The sequence below is a fragment of the Syngnathoides biaculeatus genome, chromosome 17, assembly GCF_019802595.1.
Source record: "Syngnathoides biaculeatus isolate LvHL_M chromosome 17, ASM1980259v1, whole genome shotgun sequence".
NCBI classification, from domain to species: domain Eukaryota; kingdom Metazoa; phylum Chordata; class Actinopteri; order Syngnathiformes; family Syngnathidae; genus Syngnathoides; species Syngnathoides biaculeatus.
The window spans coordinates 1,904,236-1,921,735 of record NC_084656.1 but is presented as its reverse complement, the minus strand read 5'-3'; the positions used below and the strand labels follow the sequence as shown (position 1 = coordinate 1,921,735).

The 17,500-nt window shown below is 42.1% G+C and overlaps 1 protein-coding gene across 3 annotated transcripts in view; it reads right to left on the bottom strand.

Moving 5' to 3' along the window:
- The window catches only part of sptlc1 (serine palmitoyltransferase, long chain base subunit 1), a 94,082-nt gene that overhangs the window by 71,402 nt on the left and 5,180 nt on the right, over nucleotides 1-17,500 (bottom strand). For 2 of the 3 annotated variants that reach the window (XM_061800834.1, XM_061800831.1), the window contains exons 2-4: nucleotides 15,703-15,823; nucleotides 13,845-13,952; nucleotides 13,682-13,776 (exon numbers count right to left, since the gene is read on the bottom strand). Coding sequence is in view for 1 of the 3 variants with exons in the window: in XM_061800832.1 (XP_061656816.1) it covers nucleotides 13,682-13,776; nucleotides 13,845-13,952 (203 nt within the window). In the remaining 2 variants the exon portion in view is untranslated. The remainder of the gene's footprint in view (nucleotides 1-13,681; nucleotides 13,777-13,844; nucleotides 13,953-15,702; nucleotides 15,824-17,500) is intronic. The other variant, XM_061800832.1, reaches the window with a different exon arrangement.

Genomic DNA, 17,500 nt, shown 5'->3' with positions numbered 1-17,500 from the left:
ATCAATTAGCAGAATTAAAGTCTCATGTCCACAATCTTTCAGGTGCCCACCCTGAATCCGTTTTGGATCGAACCAAAGTCCTGAAAAACCAGAGGAATCTTTCGAAGGTCCAGCTTTTCCTTCTCATCGGTCTGTGACTCGTTCCCAAATCTTGCAGGCACCCATGTTAGCCAAAGTTGATCCGGCTACTGGTAACTCTGCTATGTTTTACAAATCTTTCTCTCCCACTACACTGAGTGTGTTGCTGCAGAAACTTCCACCCATGCAATGTGGTGGTGTCATTTGGCTTCAAGCAGTGGAGAGAGTAGTTACGGGACAAATGTTAACAGCAGGTGACATCTGTGTTCTCCTTACGCAATCATGTCCGCTATTACAGTTGAATACTCTGATGCAACATTCTGGTTTTTCTTCTCTCCCTGATCATCAGGATCTTACACGAGAAAATTATTTGACCCAGTCTACAGCGTTAGATACTTTATTCCCGCTCCCTGAGTGTGTCATTAGAGATTTGATTGCTCCCAAAGCAGATGAGGAGGCCATAGCTTTTCTTGACCGAGCCCTCACTGATTACACTCTGAAAACAGGACACACCCCTACAGCCTCCGCTTTGCATTTGCAAGTGTTCCGTGCAGCCATTTTGAAGGGTGTTCCCAAGTCTGTGGCGCAAGCCATGGAGCCCAATCCGGACCTTCCTGGTACTGAGGTTGACTGGTGGTAAACATTTGAGGAGACATGCTAAAGAAAAAGAGTCTAAGGTAGACAAACAAAAACTACGGAAATACAACTTGCCATGTCGCAGTTGCAAAATCTAAAAAGCAGGAAGAAGCCACTCTTGCTCTGATCTCATCTCCCTCTGTGGGTTCCGAGTGCATGATGTATCAAGCAGGTTCATTCATGGGTCGAGGTGTGCCCCTGGTGGCCTTAACATGTGCTTCAATTGTGGCCAGCCTGGCCATTGGGCCTGCGAGTGCAGACAGCGACCTCAAGCGTCTGGATGGAGCACGTGGCTACAATCGAGGAGGTTACAATCAACCCCAAGAGAGTCAAACCAACAGTCACAGACTCTTTTGCATTCTTTTGTGTTTGCACCTCACTGTCCAGTCAATGTTTTGGGCAGAGATCTCATCGCCACATGCCCTCTCATCAAATGCACCCTTGATGGACTCATCCTGGAATTTCCAGATGGGAACACCTACTCCTTCTCTGCGTCCGGTGCCACCTCCCAGTTCCCGCTTGTTGAACAACGCCCTGTGGCATGCGCCACATTTGGACATCTACTGGGCAAGAGTGGATATTGACTCCAGTGGTTGGCTCGAAGCTGAACACTTTTGGACTCTCTGGTCACCTTGGGTTCATAAACCCAGATCTTATGATATGGTAACTGATTGTATGCATTGCACTCTGTACTATGACAGATCAGGGGATGAGATGTATAGTGAGGCATTTCAGGAAATTTAAAACAGCATATGGAAATTGAACATGGGTGATTTGTTTGCAGGCAAACCAGGTGTCACCTTTTCGGTGTTCCTGACTCTTGAACAACTTAAATGGTACATGATGGTGGATTCCCCAAATCCTTCTATGCTTCCTTGACACCCACATGCCCACATGTCTCTTTGATGGTCTCGCCTCAGCACACAGCAATGGCTCTCTGTCCGTTTGTCCTGGCATGCACACAGGCCACTGATTGGCAAAGTTCATTTCACTCTCTCTTGCTCTATTCCCCATCACTTGATGCTTATTGGATTCAGTCTAACACATTTTTACCCACTTCTGTTTTGGAGCACCAGCTTCTGAATAGGCAGCATGGGCGTGAAACAATCGACAGCGATTTTGCTGGTCAACTTCTTGATTCCCTTTCCACATTCCTGTGGTCCATGGATCCCACTGATGTTGGTCTCTTCAACCTATCACCTGTTGTGTTTCAGATAAAACCAGGACAAATATATGTTCCCCAGTACTCTGTAAAAGAGGCTGGGATGATTGGCATTTCGGAAATAATTGACAGCTTGCTCAAAGCAGGGGTGCTGTGTGAAATTCCTGGCTCTGATTTTAACACCTCCATCTTGCCTGTTCAAAAGAAAAACACTGGAAAGTTTCGCATTGTCCATGACCTGCGAGCAATTAATGCGGCCGTGTTAACCCTCACTTTGCCCATTCCAAACCCGCACTCGGCACTGTCCCAAATTACATCAGCCCACACTCATTTCACTTGCATTGACTTGGCTAATGCTTTCTTTAGCTTCATCCTTCCATGAAGCAATTTTTTGCTCTCACTTGGAATGGTGTTTGCTATTCCCACAATCGCCTGCCTCAAAGCTTTGTCCTTTCACCTGGACTCTTCAATGACTGTCTTCGTCAGTTGCCGTCTCCACTTGAATTGCCTCTTGGTGTTCTCCTGGTGCAGTATGTGGATGACCTCTTGCTGGCGTCTCCATCTGAAACTTCTTGTCTCGAAGCCACTCGTTCTTTGCTTTCTCATTTGACCTCTGTTGGACAAAAGTGTTCCGAGTCCAAACTCCAGATTGCAACTACTCGAGGAATCATGTTCCAAACATTGCTGAACTCACTCACCCACTCAATGGTCAATGAACAAGGTATGCGCAAACTCTTTGTTGGACCACAGAAGCAGACTCTTCCTTCATCTTCTTGAAACAACATTTTTCCACTGCCGCAGCTCTTGCAATTCCTGATTACAGTCGCATGTTCTATCTTGACGTGTCTGAAAAGATCTGCAGTATTTCTGCTGCTCTTTATCAGAAAGGGGAAAGAGGAAATCGACATGTTTGTCTGTATGCATCAACTCCATTGGAAAAATATGAGCAAAGACACTCAATTTGCGCTTCTTTCGCATCTGCTCTAGCCAGAGAGATTCAGACACACTGTTCTTCAACACTCGCTGTGACTGTGCGAACATCACACAGTCCAATCCAGTATGTCACGAGTCAAGCTTTCACCATGACCGGCGGAAGACAGAGGAAAATTTAAGCAATTTTAACACAACCATATATTCGCTTTACTCATGAAAGGGTAAACATGGCTGAAGGTTCATGTTCCATTAAAAGAGTGTGTGGAAGTCAAAAGGGGGTGTCAAAGATGAGGATGGCATATGGCGAAAAGAGGGTAAGTGCATTCCATCTCAGACACAATTGAAAAATCTAATCTTTGAAGCCCATGGAACATGCCATGTAGGTGTGGATGAAACAGACGACTCCACACCTGGTGGCATCCTTTCATGAGACAAATTGTTATAGGTTAACTGCAGGACTGCAGCAGGTATAACAGTATGCCGACAATGAAATCACCACAGGGAGTCCATGATCCAGACGTGGACGCCCCTGGTCAGGTGATTTCAGAGAGTGAGAACTAGAGAGGTTCTACTGAATTCCTTTAAGTACATCAATGGCTTGTTATATGAATATTATACATTTGTATTTTGCAGTATATTTTCACCCATAATTTTTATTCAACTGCAAATTCCACAACTTTTGGGGTAGTTAAACTTCAAAACATTGCTATGTGACCAACACCATGCAACTAATGGTCGTTGCACTTACAGATACAATGTATATATTGGACAAAAATCAACACAGGGAATCATTTACCTAGCAGCTATTCAAGTCATATACGTGTGAAGAAGTCAATTTTTAGGAAGTCTTCCATATCATACATAACTGTTGGATTATAAAACCCATCCATTTTCATATCCGCTTATCCTCACCAGGGTTGGTGGGAGCCTATCCCAGCTGTCAGGAGGCAGGGTACACCCTGAACTAGTTGTCAGCCAATCACAGGGTACATGGAGACAGACAACAGTGGCACTCACAATCATACCTCAGGGCAATTTAGAGTCTTCTTCTTTTCCTTTCGGCTTGTCCCGTTAGGGGTCGCCACAGCGTGTCATCTTTTGCCATCTTAGCCTATCTCCTGCATCTTCCTCTCTAACCCCAACTGCCCTCATGTCTTCCCTCACCACATCCATAAACCTTGTCTTTGGTCTTCCTCTCGCTCTTTTGCCTGGGAGCTCCATCCTCAGCATCCTTCTACCAATATACTCACTCTCTCGCCTCTGAACATGTCCAAACCATCGAAGTCTGCTCTCTCGAATCTTGTCTCCAAAACATCCAGCTTTGGCTGTCCCTCTAATGAGCTCATTTCTAATCCTATCCATCCTGGTCACTCCGAGCGAGAACCTCAACATCTTCATTTCTGCCACCTCCAGTTCAGCTTCCTGTTGTTTCTTCAGTGCTACAGTCTCTAATCCGTACATCATGGCCGGCCTCACCACTGTTTTGTAAACTTTGCCCTTCATCCTAGCAGACACTCTTCTGTCACATAACACACCAGACACCTTTCGCCAGCTGTTCCAACCTGCTTGGATCCGTTTCTTCACTTCCTGACCACACTCTCCATTGCTCTGTATTGTTGACCCCAAGTATTTGAAGTCGTCCACCCTCGCTATCTCTTCTCCCTGTAGCCTCACTCTTCCCCCTCTACTTTTCTCATTCACGCACATATATTCTGTTTTACTTCGGCTAATCTTCATTCCTCTCCTTTCCAGTGCATGTCTCCATCTTTCCAATTGTTCCTCTGCATGCTCCCTGCTTTCACTGCATATCACAATATCATCAGCGAACATCATGGACCAAGGGGATTCCAGTCTTACCTCATCTGTCAGCCTATCCATTACCACTGCAAACAGGAAGGGGCTCAGAGCTGATCCCTGATGCAGTCCCACCTCCACCTTAAATTCCTCTGTCACACCTAAGGCACACCTCACCATTGTTCTGCTGCCATCATACATGTCCTGTACTATTTTAACATACTTCTCTGCCACACCAGACTTACGCATGCAGTACCACAGTTCCTCTCTTGGTACTCTGTCATAGGCTTTCTCTAGATCCACAAAGACACAATGTAGCTCCTTCTGACCTTCTCTGCACTTTTCCACGAGCATCCTCAAGGCAAATAATGCATCTGTGGTACTCTTTCTAGGCATGAAACCATACTGTTGCTCGCAGATACTTACTTCTGTCCTGAGTCTAGCCTCCACTACTCTTTCCCATAACTTCATTGTGTGGCTCATCAACTTTATTCCTCTATAGTTCCCACAGCTCTGAACATCCCCTTTGTTCTTAAAAATGGGAACTAGAACACTTTTCCTCCATTCTTCAGGCATCTTTTCACCCGCTAGTATTCTGTTGAATAAGTTGGTCAAAAACTCCACAGCCATCTCTCCAAATTGCTTTCATGGTATGTCATCAGGACCAACTGCCTTTCCATTTTTCATCCTTTGTAGTGCCTTTCTGACTTCCCCCTTAGTAATCATTTCCACTTCCTGGTCCTTCACTCTTGCCTCTTCAACTCTTCCTTCTCTCTCATTTTCTTCATTCATCAACTTCTCAAAGTATTCTTTCCATCTATTTAGTACACTACCGGCACCAGTCAACACATTTCCATCTCTATCCTTAATCACCCTGACCTGCTGCACATCCTTCGCATCTCTATCCCTCTGTCTGGCCAACCTGTAGAGATCCTTTTCTCCTTCTTTCGTGTCCAACCTGGTGTACATGTCTTCATATGCCTCTTGTTTAGCCTTTGCCACCTCTACCTTTGCCCTACGTCGCATCTCGATGTACTCCTTTCGCCTCTCCTCAGTCCTCTCAGTATCCCACTTCTTCTTCGCTAATCTCTTTCCTTGTATGACTCCCTGTATTTTGGGGTTCCACCACCAAGTCTCCTTCTCCCCTTTCCTACCAGATGACACACCAAGTACTCCCCTGCCTGTCTCTCTGATCACCTTGGCTGTCGTCATCCAGTCTTCCGGGAGCTTCGGTTGTCCATCGAGAGCCTGTCTCACCTCTTTCCGGAAGGCCGCACAACATTCTTCCTTTCTCAGCTTCCACCACATGGTTCTCTGCTCTACCTTTGTCTTCTTAATCTTCCTACCCACCACCAGAATCATCCTACATACTACCATCCTATGCTGTCGAGCTACACTCTCCCCTACCACTACTTTACAGTCAGTAACCTCCTTCAGATTACATCGTCTGCACAAAATATAATCTACCTGCATGGTTCTACCTCCGCTCTTGTAGGTCACTATATGTTCCTCCCTCTTCTGGAAATAAGTGTTCACTACATCCATCTCCATCCTTTTTGCAAAGTCCACCACCATCTGCCCTTCAAAGTTCCTTTCCTGGATGCCGTACTTACCCATCACTTCTTCATCGCCCCTGTTTCCTTTACCAATATGTCCATTACAATCTGCACCAATCACAACTCTCTCGCTGTCTGGGATGCTCAGAACTACTTCATCTAGTTCCTTCCAGAATTTCTCTTTCAACTCTAGGTCACATTCTACCTGTGGTGCATAGCCGCTAACCACATTATACATAACACCCTCAATTTCAAATTTTAGTCTCATCACTCGATCTGATACTCTTTTCACCTCCAAGACATTCTTAGCCAGCTCTTCCTTTAAAATAACCCCTACTCCATTTCTCTTCCCATCTACTCCGTGGTAGAATAATTTAAACCCTGCTCCCAAACTTCTAGCCTTACTACCTATCCACCTGCTCTCTTGGATGCACAGAATATCAACCTTTCTCCTAATCATCATGTCAACCAACTCCTGTGCTTTTCCTGTCATAGTCCCAACATTCAAAGTCCCTACACTCAGTTGTAGGCTCTGTGCATTCCTCTTTTTCTTCTTAAGACGAATCAGGTTTCCTCCTCTTCTTTGTCTTTGTCAGGGCAATTTAGAGTGTTCAATTAATATGATTATTTTATTAGTCAATTAATATTTTGAATTTTTCAATTAATCCATCTCTTTGTTCAACAAAATATTTCAACCTGGCAGTGGAAAAAAAAATGCACAAAATGGTGGCTACATCAACATCCCATATCTTTCAAAGTAATACATTAAAAAAACATTTTATTATCCATATACATATATATATATACATATACATATATACACCACACCCCCCCCAGACGACAAGCCACTACTTTTTTCAGGGCTGTGAAACATCCGGCATATTGAATGATGCGGCTAGAATATCGTTTTTGGTTTTTTTTTGTTATAGCGGCTATGAGTTTAAAAGTACAGCAGTACCGTATAGGACAATAGTGCTTGTTTGAAAAAAATCACTAAAACATGCCCTTTCCCTATATTGCACTTGGGTTTTGGCATGCGCAGATGCCTCCAATGTGTCAAAGATGAACACTTTACTTTTAGCGCACATAGAACAATAATAGAATAATCAATTGTTCACAGAAGAATCTATCTCAAGTGTGTGTAGAAGCAGACGACGCTACCATTAGCATGTGTAGGAGACTGCACTAGTTTTTGATGCCCTCAAAACAGGACACAGCACGACACACACAAATGCAAAATATATATCCAGTCATCCATTATCTGAGCTGCTTATCTTCATGAGGGTCAAGGGAGTGCTGGAATCCAAGCTGTCATCGGGCAGGAGGCAGGGTGCACCCTGAATTGGTTGCCAGCCAATCGGAGGACACATGGAGACAGCCAACAGTCGCACTCACAATCACACCCGGGGGCAATTTAGTCTCCAATGAATGCATGTTTCTGGGATGTAGGAGGAAACTGGAATGCCTGGGGAAAACCCACACAGGCACGGGGAGAACATCCAAATTCTACATGGGAAAGGCTGGGCTTTGACCCGGTCCTCAGAACTGTGAGGCCAAAGCTCTACAGCTGTGCCACCATGCCGCCCCTACCAAATAAAAATTTTTTATTTAACTTATTTAAACCAGTTCACAAAAATTGGGCGCATACAAAATTCTTCCTTTTATGAGGTCTGCCAGTGATCTTAATAGCATGGAGCACTGTTAAAGAATCAACCATCATCAACCAATTTAGAAAGGTTGGCCTGCTACGTGAGAACAGTACAAATTCAGCAGTAACTTGAGATGAAAATTACGAGCGACAATACTGCTGGTAGAATCAGTATTGTTTTTGTCTTCCTTTCGGCTTGTCCCTCTCGGGGTCGCCACAGCGTATCATCTCAGATGAACGCATATATGTGTTTGGCACAATTTTTACGCCGGATGCCCTTCCTGACGCAACCAAACAATCAGTATTAGTATGAGTAATATATTCTGTAGACTAACCGCACAATTCGTCAGTTTGCACAATTGTCTTTGCAATGGTCTATAACGGGAACCGTGAACAGGCAAGGGCACTGTGATATAAGCTTAACATAATGAGGGGCGTTGACGCACAATTGCACATCTGTGACTCTTTAAGGAATAGTTCCTATAAACTGAATGTCTCTTGTTCTTTGATCTTGTTAGCTTGTTCTTTGTTCTGAAAGTCATACCAGGGCGGCACCAACTGCAGGAGACAAATTCCTTGTTTGTCGTTACATACTTGGCTAATAAACCTGATTCTGATTTCACTGTTATGTTACATTCAATGTTTGGAAACAAGGTATCTAAATAAACAATTACAAAATCTTTTTGTGTATATCTTATTTCGCAACATACAGGTTTGTACGGTATATATCCATGGTATATGGTCAGGTGCAGCTCATGTACGGAGAATGAAAAACAAAAGAAACTACAGAGTGGGCACGGCTTATTATCCGGTGATCACGGTAAAGTACAGTAAAACAAAATCAACCATTCTTACTCTTGACCTCGTATGGATTCTATTCAGATCTAGTCAGTAAAAAAATAAAAAGTTAAAAAAAAAAAAAAAAAAAAAAATCTCCATTTACCAAGTTTTTAATGAAGCATGAATTTTATACTCGACAAGAACATTAGCTATAAAATATATCAATAAAAATCATGAATTATCAAAAACATATCTATTAACAACTTACACAACATTCGCATACTTAGTTAATATACTCACAATAAAGTGAATAAACTTAAATGCTGCAACACTGCCTTTTTTTGGGGATGTCCACTGGTTGGGATGTGAATACTGACCTGAATATTGTCACTCGTCATACTTACATTTATAGAGAGCAAATTTGTTTGGTTGGCATGAGCATAAATGCGTATTTTCATAGAATTTATACCAATTGGATTGGCTTGATCAGTATCGGCCAATAATTAGCACTTTAACCTAATTGGCTGATCAACTTTCAGGTCATCATTTGCCAATTTAGGACGTCATTGATTGGCTCAGCAAAAGATATGTAGTCCGTGTCGCCGTTGCGAAACAATTTAGAACATTAAAGTCATTAAATGATAGTAAGTTAGCACCAATTACTTCTGCCATGTTGTAAAGTTGGTTTTACCTGACTGATTAGAATATATGACCTGACTAGAGATTACTATTGGAAATACTCAGTATCGCATACAGACGTATATGCAGTAAATGAACAAGTTGTTAAAATAAACACATTGGGCCATCTTCTGATCGTATCGGTGATTGTCTTTTTTTAAACTTACTGATCAGTGATCGGCTCCAAATATCCTGATTGTGTAAAGACTATATTTTCTATTAAAAATTAAGGACTCACATTCACTTGCAATACAGGGTGCCATTACATTCTGCCTGTATACACTGAAACATAACTTGATTGTGACTGGTTAATCAGGATGCTATCACTGATCAGCTGTGCTGACATCATCCAAATTCAGTGCATTGATTGGTTTAGAGATGCAAATGTTACTAGTCGTGACTCAGCAGCCTCTGGGTCCATTCCTGTGTGCAAGAGCGAGCCACTGGTATCAGAATGGTGTGTAAAAGTTGCTTTTTAATTGATTCTACTGATTAATTGTTGTAGCCCTACATTGCTGCAGAGACTAAGGCTGTCTGAGATGGATGTGATCGCCTTTTGTACAAATTTGGTCTGATATGGACGAAATGGGCTCGCCGTCATATTTGTTGCTGATACTAATGTTTACCCTTTCCCGGTTTGGCAAAATATGACGTGTATTCTGTGTTCAAAATTCTGAATGAGAATGGTCCATCTATTTGTGACTTCAAGCTGAAACAAACTCGAGTTCTGCAGCAGGACAATGATCCAAAACAATCCAAATTCTACCTGTGAATGGCTGAAGAACTAAAAAAATATATATAAGATTTTGGTGTAGTCTTGTCAAAGTCCTGACCTGAATCTTATTGAGATGTGGTTGCAGGACAAAAGGCAGCTAATACTCACAAACCCTCCAATGTGGTTAAATTACAAAAATTCTGCAAAGATGAATGGCCCAAAACTTTTCCAGTGTTGTAACAGACTCATTGCAAGTTACTGCAAACACTTCTCTGCAGTTGTTGCTACAAAGGGTGGGCCAAGCAGTTATTAGGTTTAGGGGGCAATTATTATTTCCACACATGGCCATATATTTATGAATTCTTTTCTCCCTTGATGATGAAAAATACCATGCATTTTTTTAAACTGTTGTTTGACATATATTTAAATTATTTAAAGTGTGACAAACATGCAAAAAGAAAAGATCAGGAAAGATGCAAACTCTTTCACATCAGTGCATATAGTGCTTTTCGAGACACTAAACGCATTACAATTTTATGCATTATTCATTCTAATGCTTCTTTCGGCTTGTCCCGTTAGAGTGTCATATAAGATGAAACGCTCATGTGTTTGGGACAGTTTTTACGCCAGCTGCCCTTCCTGATGCAACCCCTCAGGGGAGTGGAGGCCCCAGTGAGATACAGTGAAGAAAATAAGTATTTTAACACCCTGCTGTATTGCAAGTTCTCCCACTTAGAAATCATGGATGGGTCTGAGATTTTCATTGTAGGTGCATGTCAACTGTGAGAGATAATCTAAAAAGAAAAATCCAGAAATCACAATATATGATTTTTTAACGGTTTGTGTCATCCAGCTGCAAATAGGTATTTGAACACCTGTCTATCAGCAAGAATTATAACCCTCAAAGACCTGTTAGTCCTCCTTTAAAAAAAAAAATCCACCTCCACTCCATGTATTACCCTGAACCCTGCACCTGTGTGAGGTTGTTAGCTGCATAAAGACACCTGTCCACCCCATACAATCAGTAAGACTCAAACTTGTAACATGGCCAAGACCAAAGAGCTGTCCAAACACACCTCAGACAAAATTGTACAACTCCACACGGTTGGGAAGTGCTACGGAGAAATTGCCAAGCAGCTTGGTGAAAAAAGGTCCACTGTTGGAGTAATCATAAGAAAATGGAAGAAGCTAAACATGACAGTCAATCTCAATCTGAGTGGAGCCCCATGCAAGATATCACCTCGTGGGGTCTCAATCATCCATAGAAAGGTGAGGAATCAGCCCAGGACTACACGACAGGACTTGATCAACGACCTGAAAAGAGCTGGCACCACCGTTTTCCAAGGTGACTGTTGGGAATACACTCAGACGTCATGATTTGAAATCATGCATGGCACTGAAGGTTCCCCTGCTTAAATCAGCACATGTCAAGGCCTGTCTTAAGTTTGCCAATGACCATTTGGATGAGACAGGGGAGTCATGGGACAAGGTTTTGTGTTCAGATGAGACCAAAATTGAACTTTTTGGTCATAATTCCACTGATCGTGTTTGGAGGAAGACTAACGATGAGTCCCATCCCAAGAACAACATCCTTACTGTGAAGCATGGGGGTGGTAGCATAATGCTTTGGGGGTGTTTTTGTGCACATGGGACAGGACGAATGCACTGTATTAAGGAGAGGATGACAGCGGCCATGTATTGTGAGATTTTGGGGAACAACCGCTTTCCCTCAGTCAGCGCATTGAAGGTGGGTCTTGGCTAGGTCTTTCACCATGACAATGACCTGAAGCACACAGCCAGGAAAACCAAGGAGTGGCTCCGTAAGAAGCATATGAAGGTTCTGGCATGGCCTAGCCTAGGGGTGCCCAGACTTTTTGACCCCAAGATCTACTTTTCAAGCAACCAGCATCTGGCGAGCTACCGACGACGGCGGTGGGGGGGTGATGATGCTCCCAAACCATTTTGAGGTTAATGTTATGTTGCCTCCTATATTTAAAATACAGAATTAGCTTTTTGTGCACTGTTTGTCTGTGCTTTCATTATGGCTCAGGCTGTGCCAACGTGGAATTTTAAAATTACACACTATCTCAGCCTGCATTTTCTGTTTCGGCTTCAGACCAGACCTTTCCCACTCGGCAAAGAGAAAATCTCGTCCATTATGAAACACATTGATGGGCTGCATAAGTACTGTAACAATCATTATGAGTGTAGGTCTTTAAGACGGGGGCGGGCAGGTGTAAAGTAAACTAGGAAAAGAGTATGGCAGAGCAGCGGTCGTTGTTAGTGAACGTTCCGTGTGCTGCCTAAAAGAAACTCGTGGGTTCTTTTCATTTTTTTTTTTTACAGTATGTAATTGTGCCATTGGATGCGACAACAAGTCAACCCTCACACACTGAATAGCTGTATGTTATACTTTCATTTTGCATTGGAATTTTTTTTTTTTTTTTGCACACGCAACGCAGAATATCTGTGAGACTGCATCAGCGGTGCACAAGTGTGCATGTGCGCAGTTTAGAGGAACCATTGGCTGACTGTTTTTTTTTTTTTTGGCACACCGTCCCGCGATCGAGCAAGACTGTCTCACGATCGACACATTGAGCACTCCTGACCTAGCCAGTCTCCAGAGCAAAACCCAATAGAAAATCTTTGGAGGGAGCTGAAACTCCGTGTTTCTCAGCGACAGCCCAGAAACCTGTCTGATCTAGAGAAGGTCAGAGTGGAGGAGTAGGCCAAAATCCCTCCTGCAGTGTGTGCAAACCTGGTGAATAACTACAGGGAACGTTTGACCTCTGTAATTGCAAACAAAGGCTACTGTACCAAATATCAACATTGCTTTTTTCAGGTGTTCAAATACTTATTTGCAGCTGTGTCACACAAATAAGTCAAAAAAAAATCCTACATTGTGATTTCTAGATTTTTCTTTTTAGACTCTCTCTCTCACAGTGGACATGCACCTACGATGAAAATTTCAGACCCTGCCATTATTTCTAAGTGGGAGAACTTGTAATACAGCAGGGAGTTCAAATACTTGTTGTCTTCACTGTACGAACTCACAACCCCTGGTTTACCAAACCAATGCTCTCACCACAGAACTATGGGGCCTCTCTTGTGCAATATTCACTGATTCCTCAGTAATACACAAGTGTTGGCAAGCTACTTGTGCAGCCAAAGCTTCCCTGGGACAATCTGAAAGAAGCATGCCTGCCATTCAGCACCGATGGACCCTCTGACCACCACTTAACATCCAAGCAGTCATAGGCAACGTGAGTTAAGTGTCTTACCCAGGTACACAACAATGACATGCGCTCAGGTGGGGATACAAACCAGCGACGCTCAGGTTGCAGGGGCACGCACAGGTTTTTGGCTGAATGATCTGCTGACCCAGTGTTTTGTTCACTTTTTGCGGCAAATACTCAGTAACCGACAGTTTAGGAGTTCAACACAGCTGTAAAATCCATGGTATATTAAAATGTAGTTGAATATGAATGACGATGAGTACAGTGGAACACAACATTATTCATCGTATTGTTGGTGTAAGTTTTGAAAAACTGAAGGTTATGAATACACAGCTTTAAAATTTTGCCAAAAGGTAAAAAGAGTCAAACTTATTATCAGCAACGTATAGGATATCACTGTGTCATGTGGCAAGAGGTAAATTATGAAGTTTGAATTGCTCAATTTTGGGCTTGCTGAATGTTTACCCTGTGACAACATCATAGGTAATGAAGGACGAATCTTTGGAAATAGTGGGAGTAAGAGGTTCAGGCTGCCACTCCTCAATAAGATCTTCTTTTTCCTGCAAGAGCAACAAAGAATTAACTCAAAAGTTCAAAGGAGAGTCGTTTGGTCCCAAGAGCTTGCTACCTTTTCAGTCAGTTTATTTGTCTCATGGAGCCTGTAGGTTTTAGAGAAGAGAAGCCTGATGATCCATAAAATAAGGATTCCCTCCAGAACTAGGTGATAAGATGGGGCCTGAGGAAAATAGGACAAGGCTTTGACATGTCAATTTTTTAATTTCAGTGTACTGTATATTGTATAATTGGAAAAGAACGGTGTAGTAATTCCTAATTAAATATAAAAAGAGCTTCCTCCTACTAACCTTAACCCAATATATTGAATCCCAAAAATACTTTTTCAAAATACCAGTACATGTATGTCAAAATAGACAATATCATTGAATAGAGACTTGATCAGTTGCAGAATCTTTGAATGAGCCATGTAACTTCAATGGATGACACTGATCTGACCTCAGTGCATACACAGTGGTCAAAGGGGGCGCTCACGGGCTTATTGTGTTTGCTCAGACACGTAAAAAATTAGAGGGAACATTGGTCTTGACATTAATTTATGCGTTTTTTTTTCATAAACGTTGGCAACAAAAGAAATCTGATCCTAAACAATCAGTATTCACCCGGAAATAGGAAATGCAAGTTTACCGTACTGAGCACCTTCTGAAGTGATCCTAAAAGCACATGTTCCGAGCTTCTTCACGTAATGCGAGCGCATTTACGTCGAAAGTCATCAACATCATGAGCCATGTCAAAAAATTCAGTTACACTGAAAACATTTCTGGGATTTAACACGGGTAATGTTTCAGTATCTAACTATAATAAATATGAGATTGGTGATTTACTTTGACTTGATCTCAGTTCTAATGTTAGATTAGTCTGTCCATATATCGAAATGCGAATGGTCATTTTCTCCCGTGGTTCCGTGTTATCGTAAAGGTCAAAACTTTTCTCCTCTACATGCTTTAGGAAGATATAGATCTACTGCTAGCTTTCATCAACGGATTGACAAAAAGATACCCCTGTAAATTACGTTAGATCATAACAATACATCATGATAAAAAAAAATTATATGAATACTTAGTTTTGAGATTGAATGTCTATTGACCTCTTTAAAAATGTCTGTCTCAATGCAATGTCAATAATTTATGATTATGATATTAGGAAAACATTACATACTCGGATATAACAACTCAAGTTATTTTAAGGTCTTCAGATTCCATCCCTAATCACACCCGCAACTTTATCTGCGGGCATGACTGACCACACCCGTACTGTGACTGTTTGCAGTGTAACTGAATTTCCTTTGACACGGCTCATGATGTAGATGACTTTCAACGTAAATACGCTCAGCATATGTGAAGAAGCTCTGAACATGCGGTTTTGGCATAACTCAGGGTCTTGGCTAGCCTTTTTCATCAAACTTTTTTTTTTTTTTTTTTTAAGTACATTTTCATTAGCCACTTTTCTATAATCATAGCCAATCACATATAGATCCTCCTCTTTTTACTGCTCCCCCATTTTCAGAAACTTTTATCAAAATTTATTTATCTTTAGGGCCTTCAATTTTAACGATAACAGTTCATTTACACTTTCTGTTTTGAGACAGTTCCTTGAGGACGTCTTTACAATGCTTGCAAGAGGTACCACAGAGGCACTATTTGCCTTGAAGATGCTCATGGAAAAGTACAGAGAAGGTTAGAAGGAGCTACATTATATCTTTGTAGACCTAGAGAAAGCCTATGACAGAGTACCAAGAGAGGAACTATGGTACGGCAAGCGCAAGTCTGGTGTGGCGGAGAAATATGTTATATTATGTAATAGTACAGGAAATGTATGAGGGCAGCAGAACAGCAGTGAGATGTGCGGTTTGTGTGTCAGAAGAATTTAAGGTAGAGATGGGACTGCATCAGGGTTCCACACTGAGCTCCCACCTGTTTGCGGTAGTCATGGATAGGCTGACAGACAAGGTTAGACTTGATTCCCCTTGGACCATGATGTTCGCAGATGATATTGTGATCTGCAGTGAAAGCAGGGAACAGGTGGAGGTATGTACTGGAAAGGAGAGGAATAAAGATTAGCCGGAGTACAACTGAATATATGTGTGTGAATGAGAGGGGGGGGGGAGTGAAGCACCAGAGAGAAGAGATAGCGAAGGTGGATGACTTCAAATACTTGGGGTCAACAATACAGAGCAATGGAGAGTGTGGTAAGAAAGTGTAGAAACGGGTCCAAGCAGGGTGGAACAGTTGGCAGAAGGTGTCTGGTGTTCTATGTGACAGAAGAGCATCGGCAAGGATGAAGGGCGAAATTTAAAAAAAAAAAAAAAAACAGTGGTGAGGCTGGCCATGATATATGGATTAGAGACCGTGGGCCTGAAGAAACAACAGGAAGCAGACATTGAGGTCGCACAAATGAAGATGTTGATGTTCTCGCTAGGTGTGACCAGGTTGGATAGGATTAGAAATGCGCTCATTAGAGGGACAGCCAAAGTTTGATGCTTTTCAGACAAGTGAGAGAGAGAGCAGACTTCAACGGTTTGGACATGTTCAGAGGGGAGAGAGTGAGTATTTGGCAGAAGGGTGCTGAGGATGGAGCTGCCATGCAAAAGAGCAAGAGGAAGACCAAAGAAAAGGTTGATGGCTGTTGTGAGGGAGGACATGAGGACAGTGGGTGTTAGAGAGGCAAGAGATAGCCTTAAATAGAAAAAGATGACAGGCTGTGGCGACACCTAATGGGACAAGGCGAAAGAAAAAGAAGAAGAAGGAGCGGGCTTGTTTAGTTAACTTTTTTGTAATAAACATGTAAATTAATGCCAAAACTACACAAAATAAGCGACGTCTTTCAATAGCTATTGTTTCGACTCGTAACAAATTTTACGCGCAAGATTTTTCGTGCTCGACTGTGCAGATTTGTGAGTGTGATGGCACACATCGCGCTCGTCAAATCACAGTGACTGAATTGATGCTTTAATGAGTCTTAGTTTGTAAGAAAAGGATAAGATAAATATCATGGATTTTATGCCACCTTTTAGATTGCAAATCAGACAATTTTTTCTTGCTCAGAAATCAGTTTACAGCAGTACATAAAGTCTGATTAGTTGAAATGTTTATTGTGTCCCTTGTGACCGACTGGCAACCAGTTCAGGTTCTAGTCCCTCTTTCGCCCAAAGTCAACTGCGATATGCTCCAGCACTCCCTGACTCTAACCAAGATAAGTTGTGTTGAAAATGGATGGATAGTTGAAATGTAATGGCTAAAGTGTCCATTATCTTTTTCTTCAATTGTCAGTTACATCAAACTTCCCAGAAAACAAGAATAATAGTGAAGTGTGGATATATAATTTTTCTATCGTGTACAAATCAGATGAAAATGTAATTTTCAATGGTGAAAATTTTCCTCTGTCAGAGCTGAAGAAAATCTCAACTGAATTGAACATATAAAAACGAGGTGGTGAAGGGCACTCCCAACAACGTAATCTTAAAAGAATAATTACAGTATTACCATGTCCAAAACAATGAAAAAATGAAGCTTTGGGGAACCACAGTTAACTACATAGGGATGAAAGGACTTCCCTGAAAATACAAATGCTACCACAAAAGGGGTCCGGGGTACGCCCCCCCCCCCGGGAAATTTTGTGAAAAATGGATGACTGTAGTGCATTGTGGCGATTTCTGTGAACAAAATTCAGACAAAAAATGAAAGTAAATTTTCCAAGTCCCGACCAAAAAAA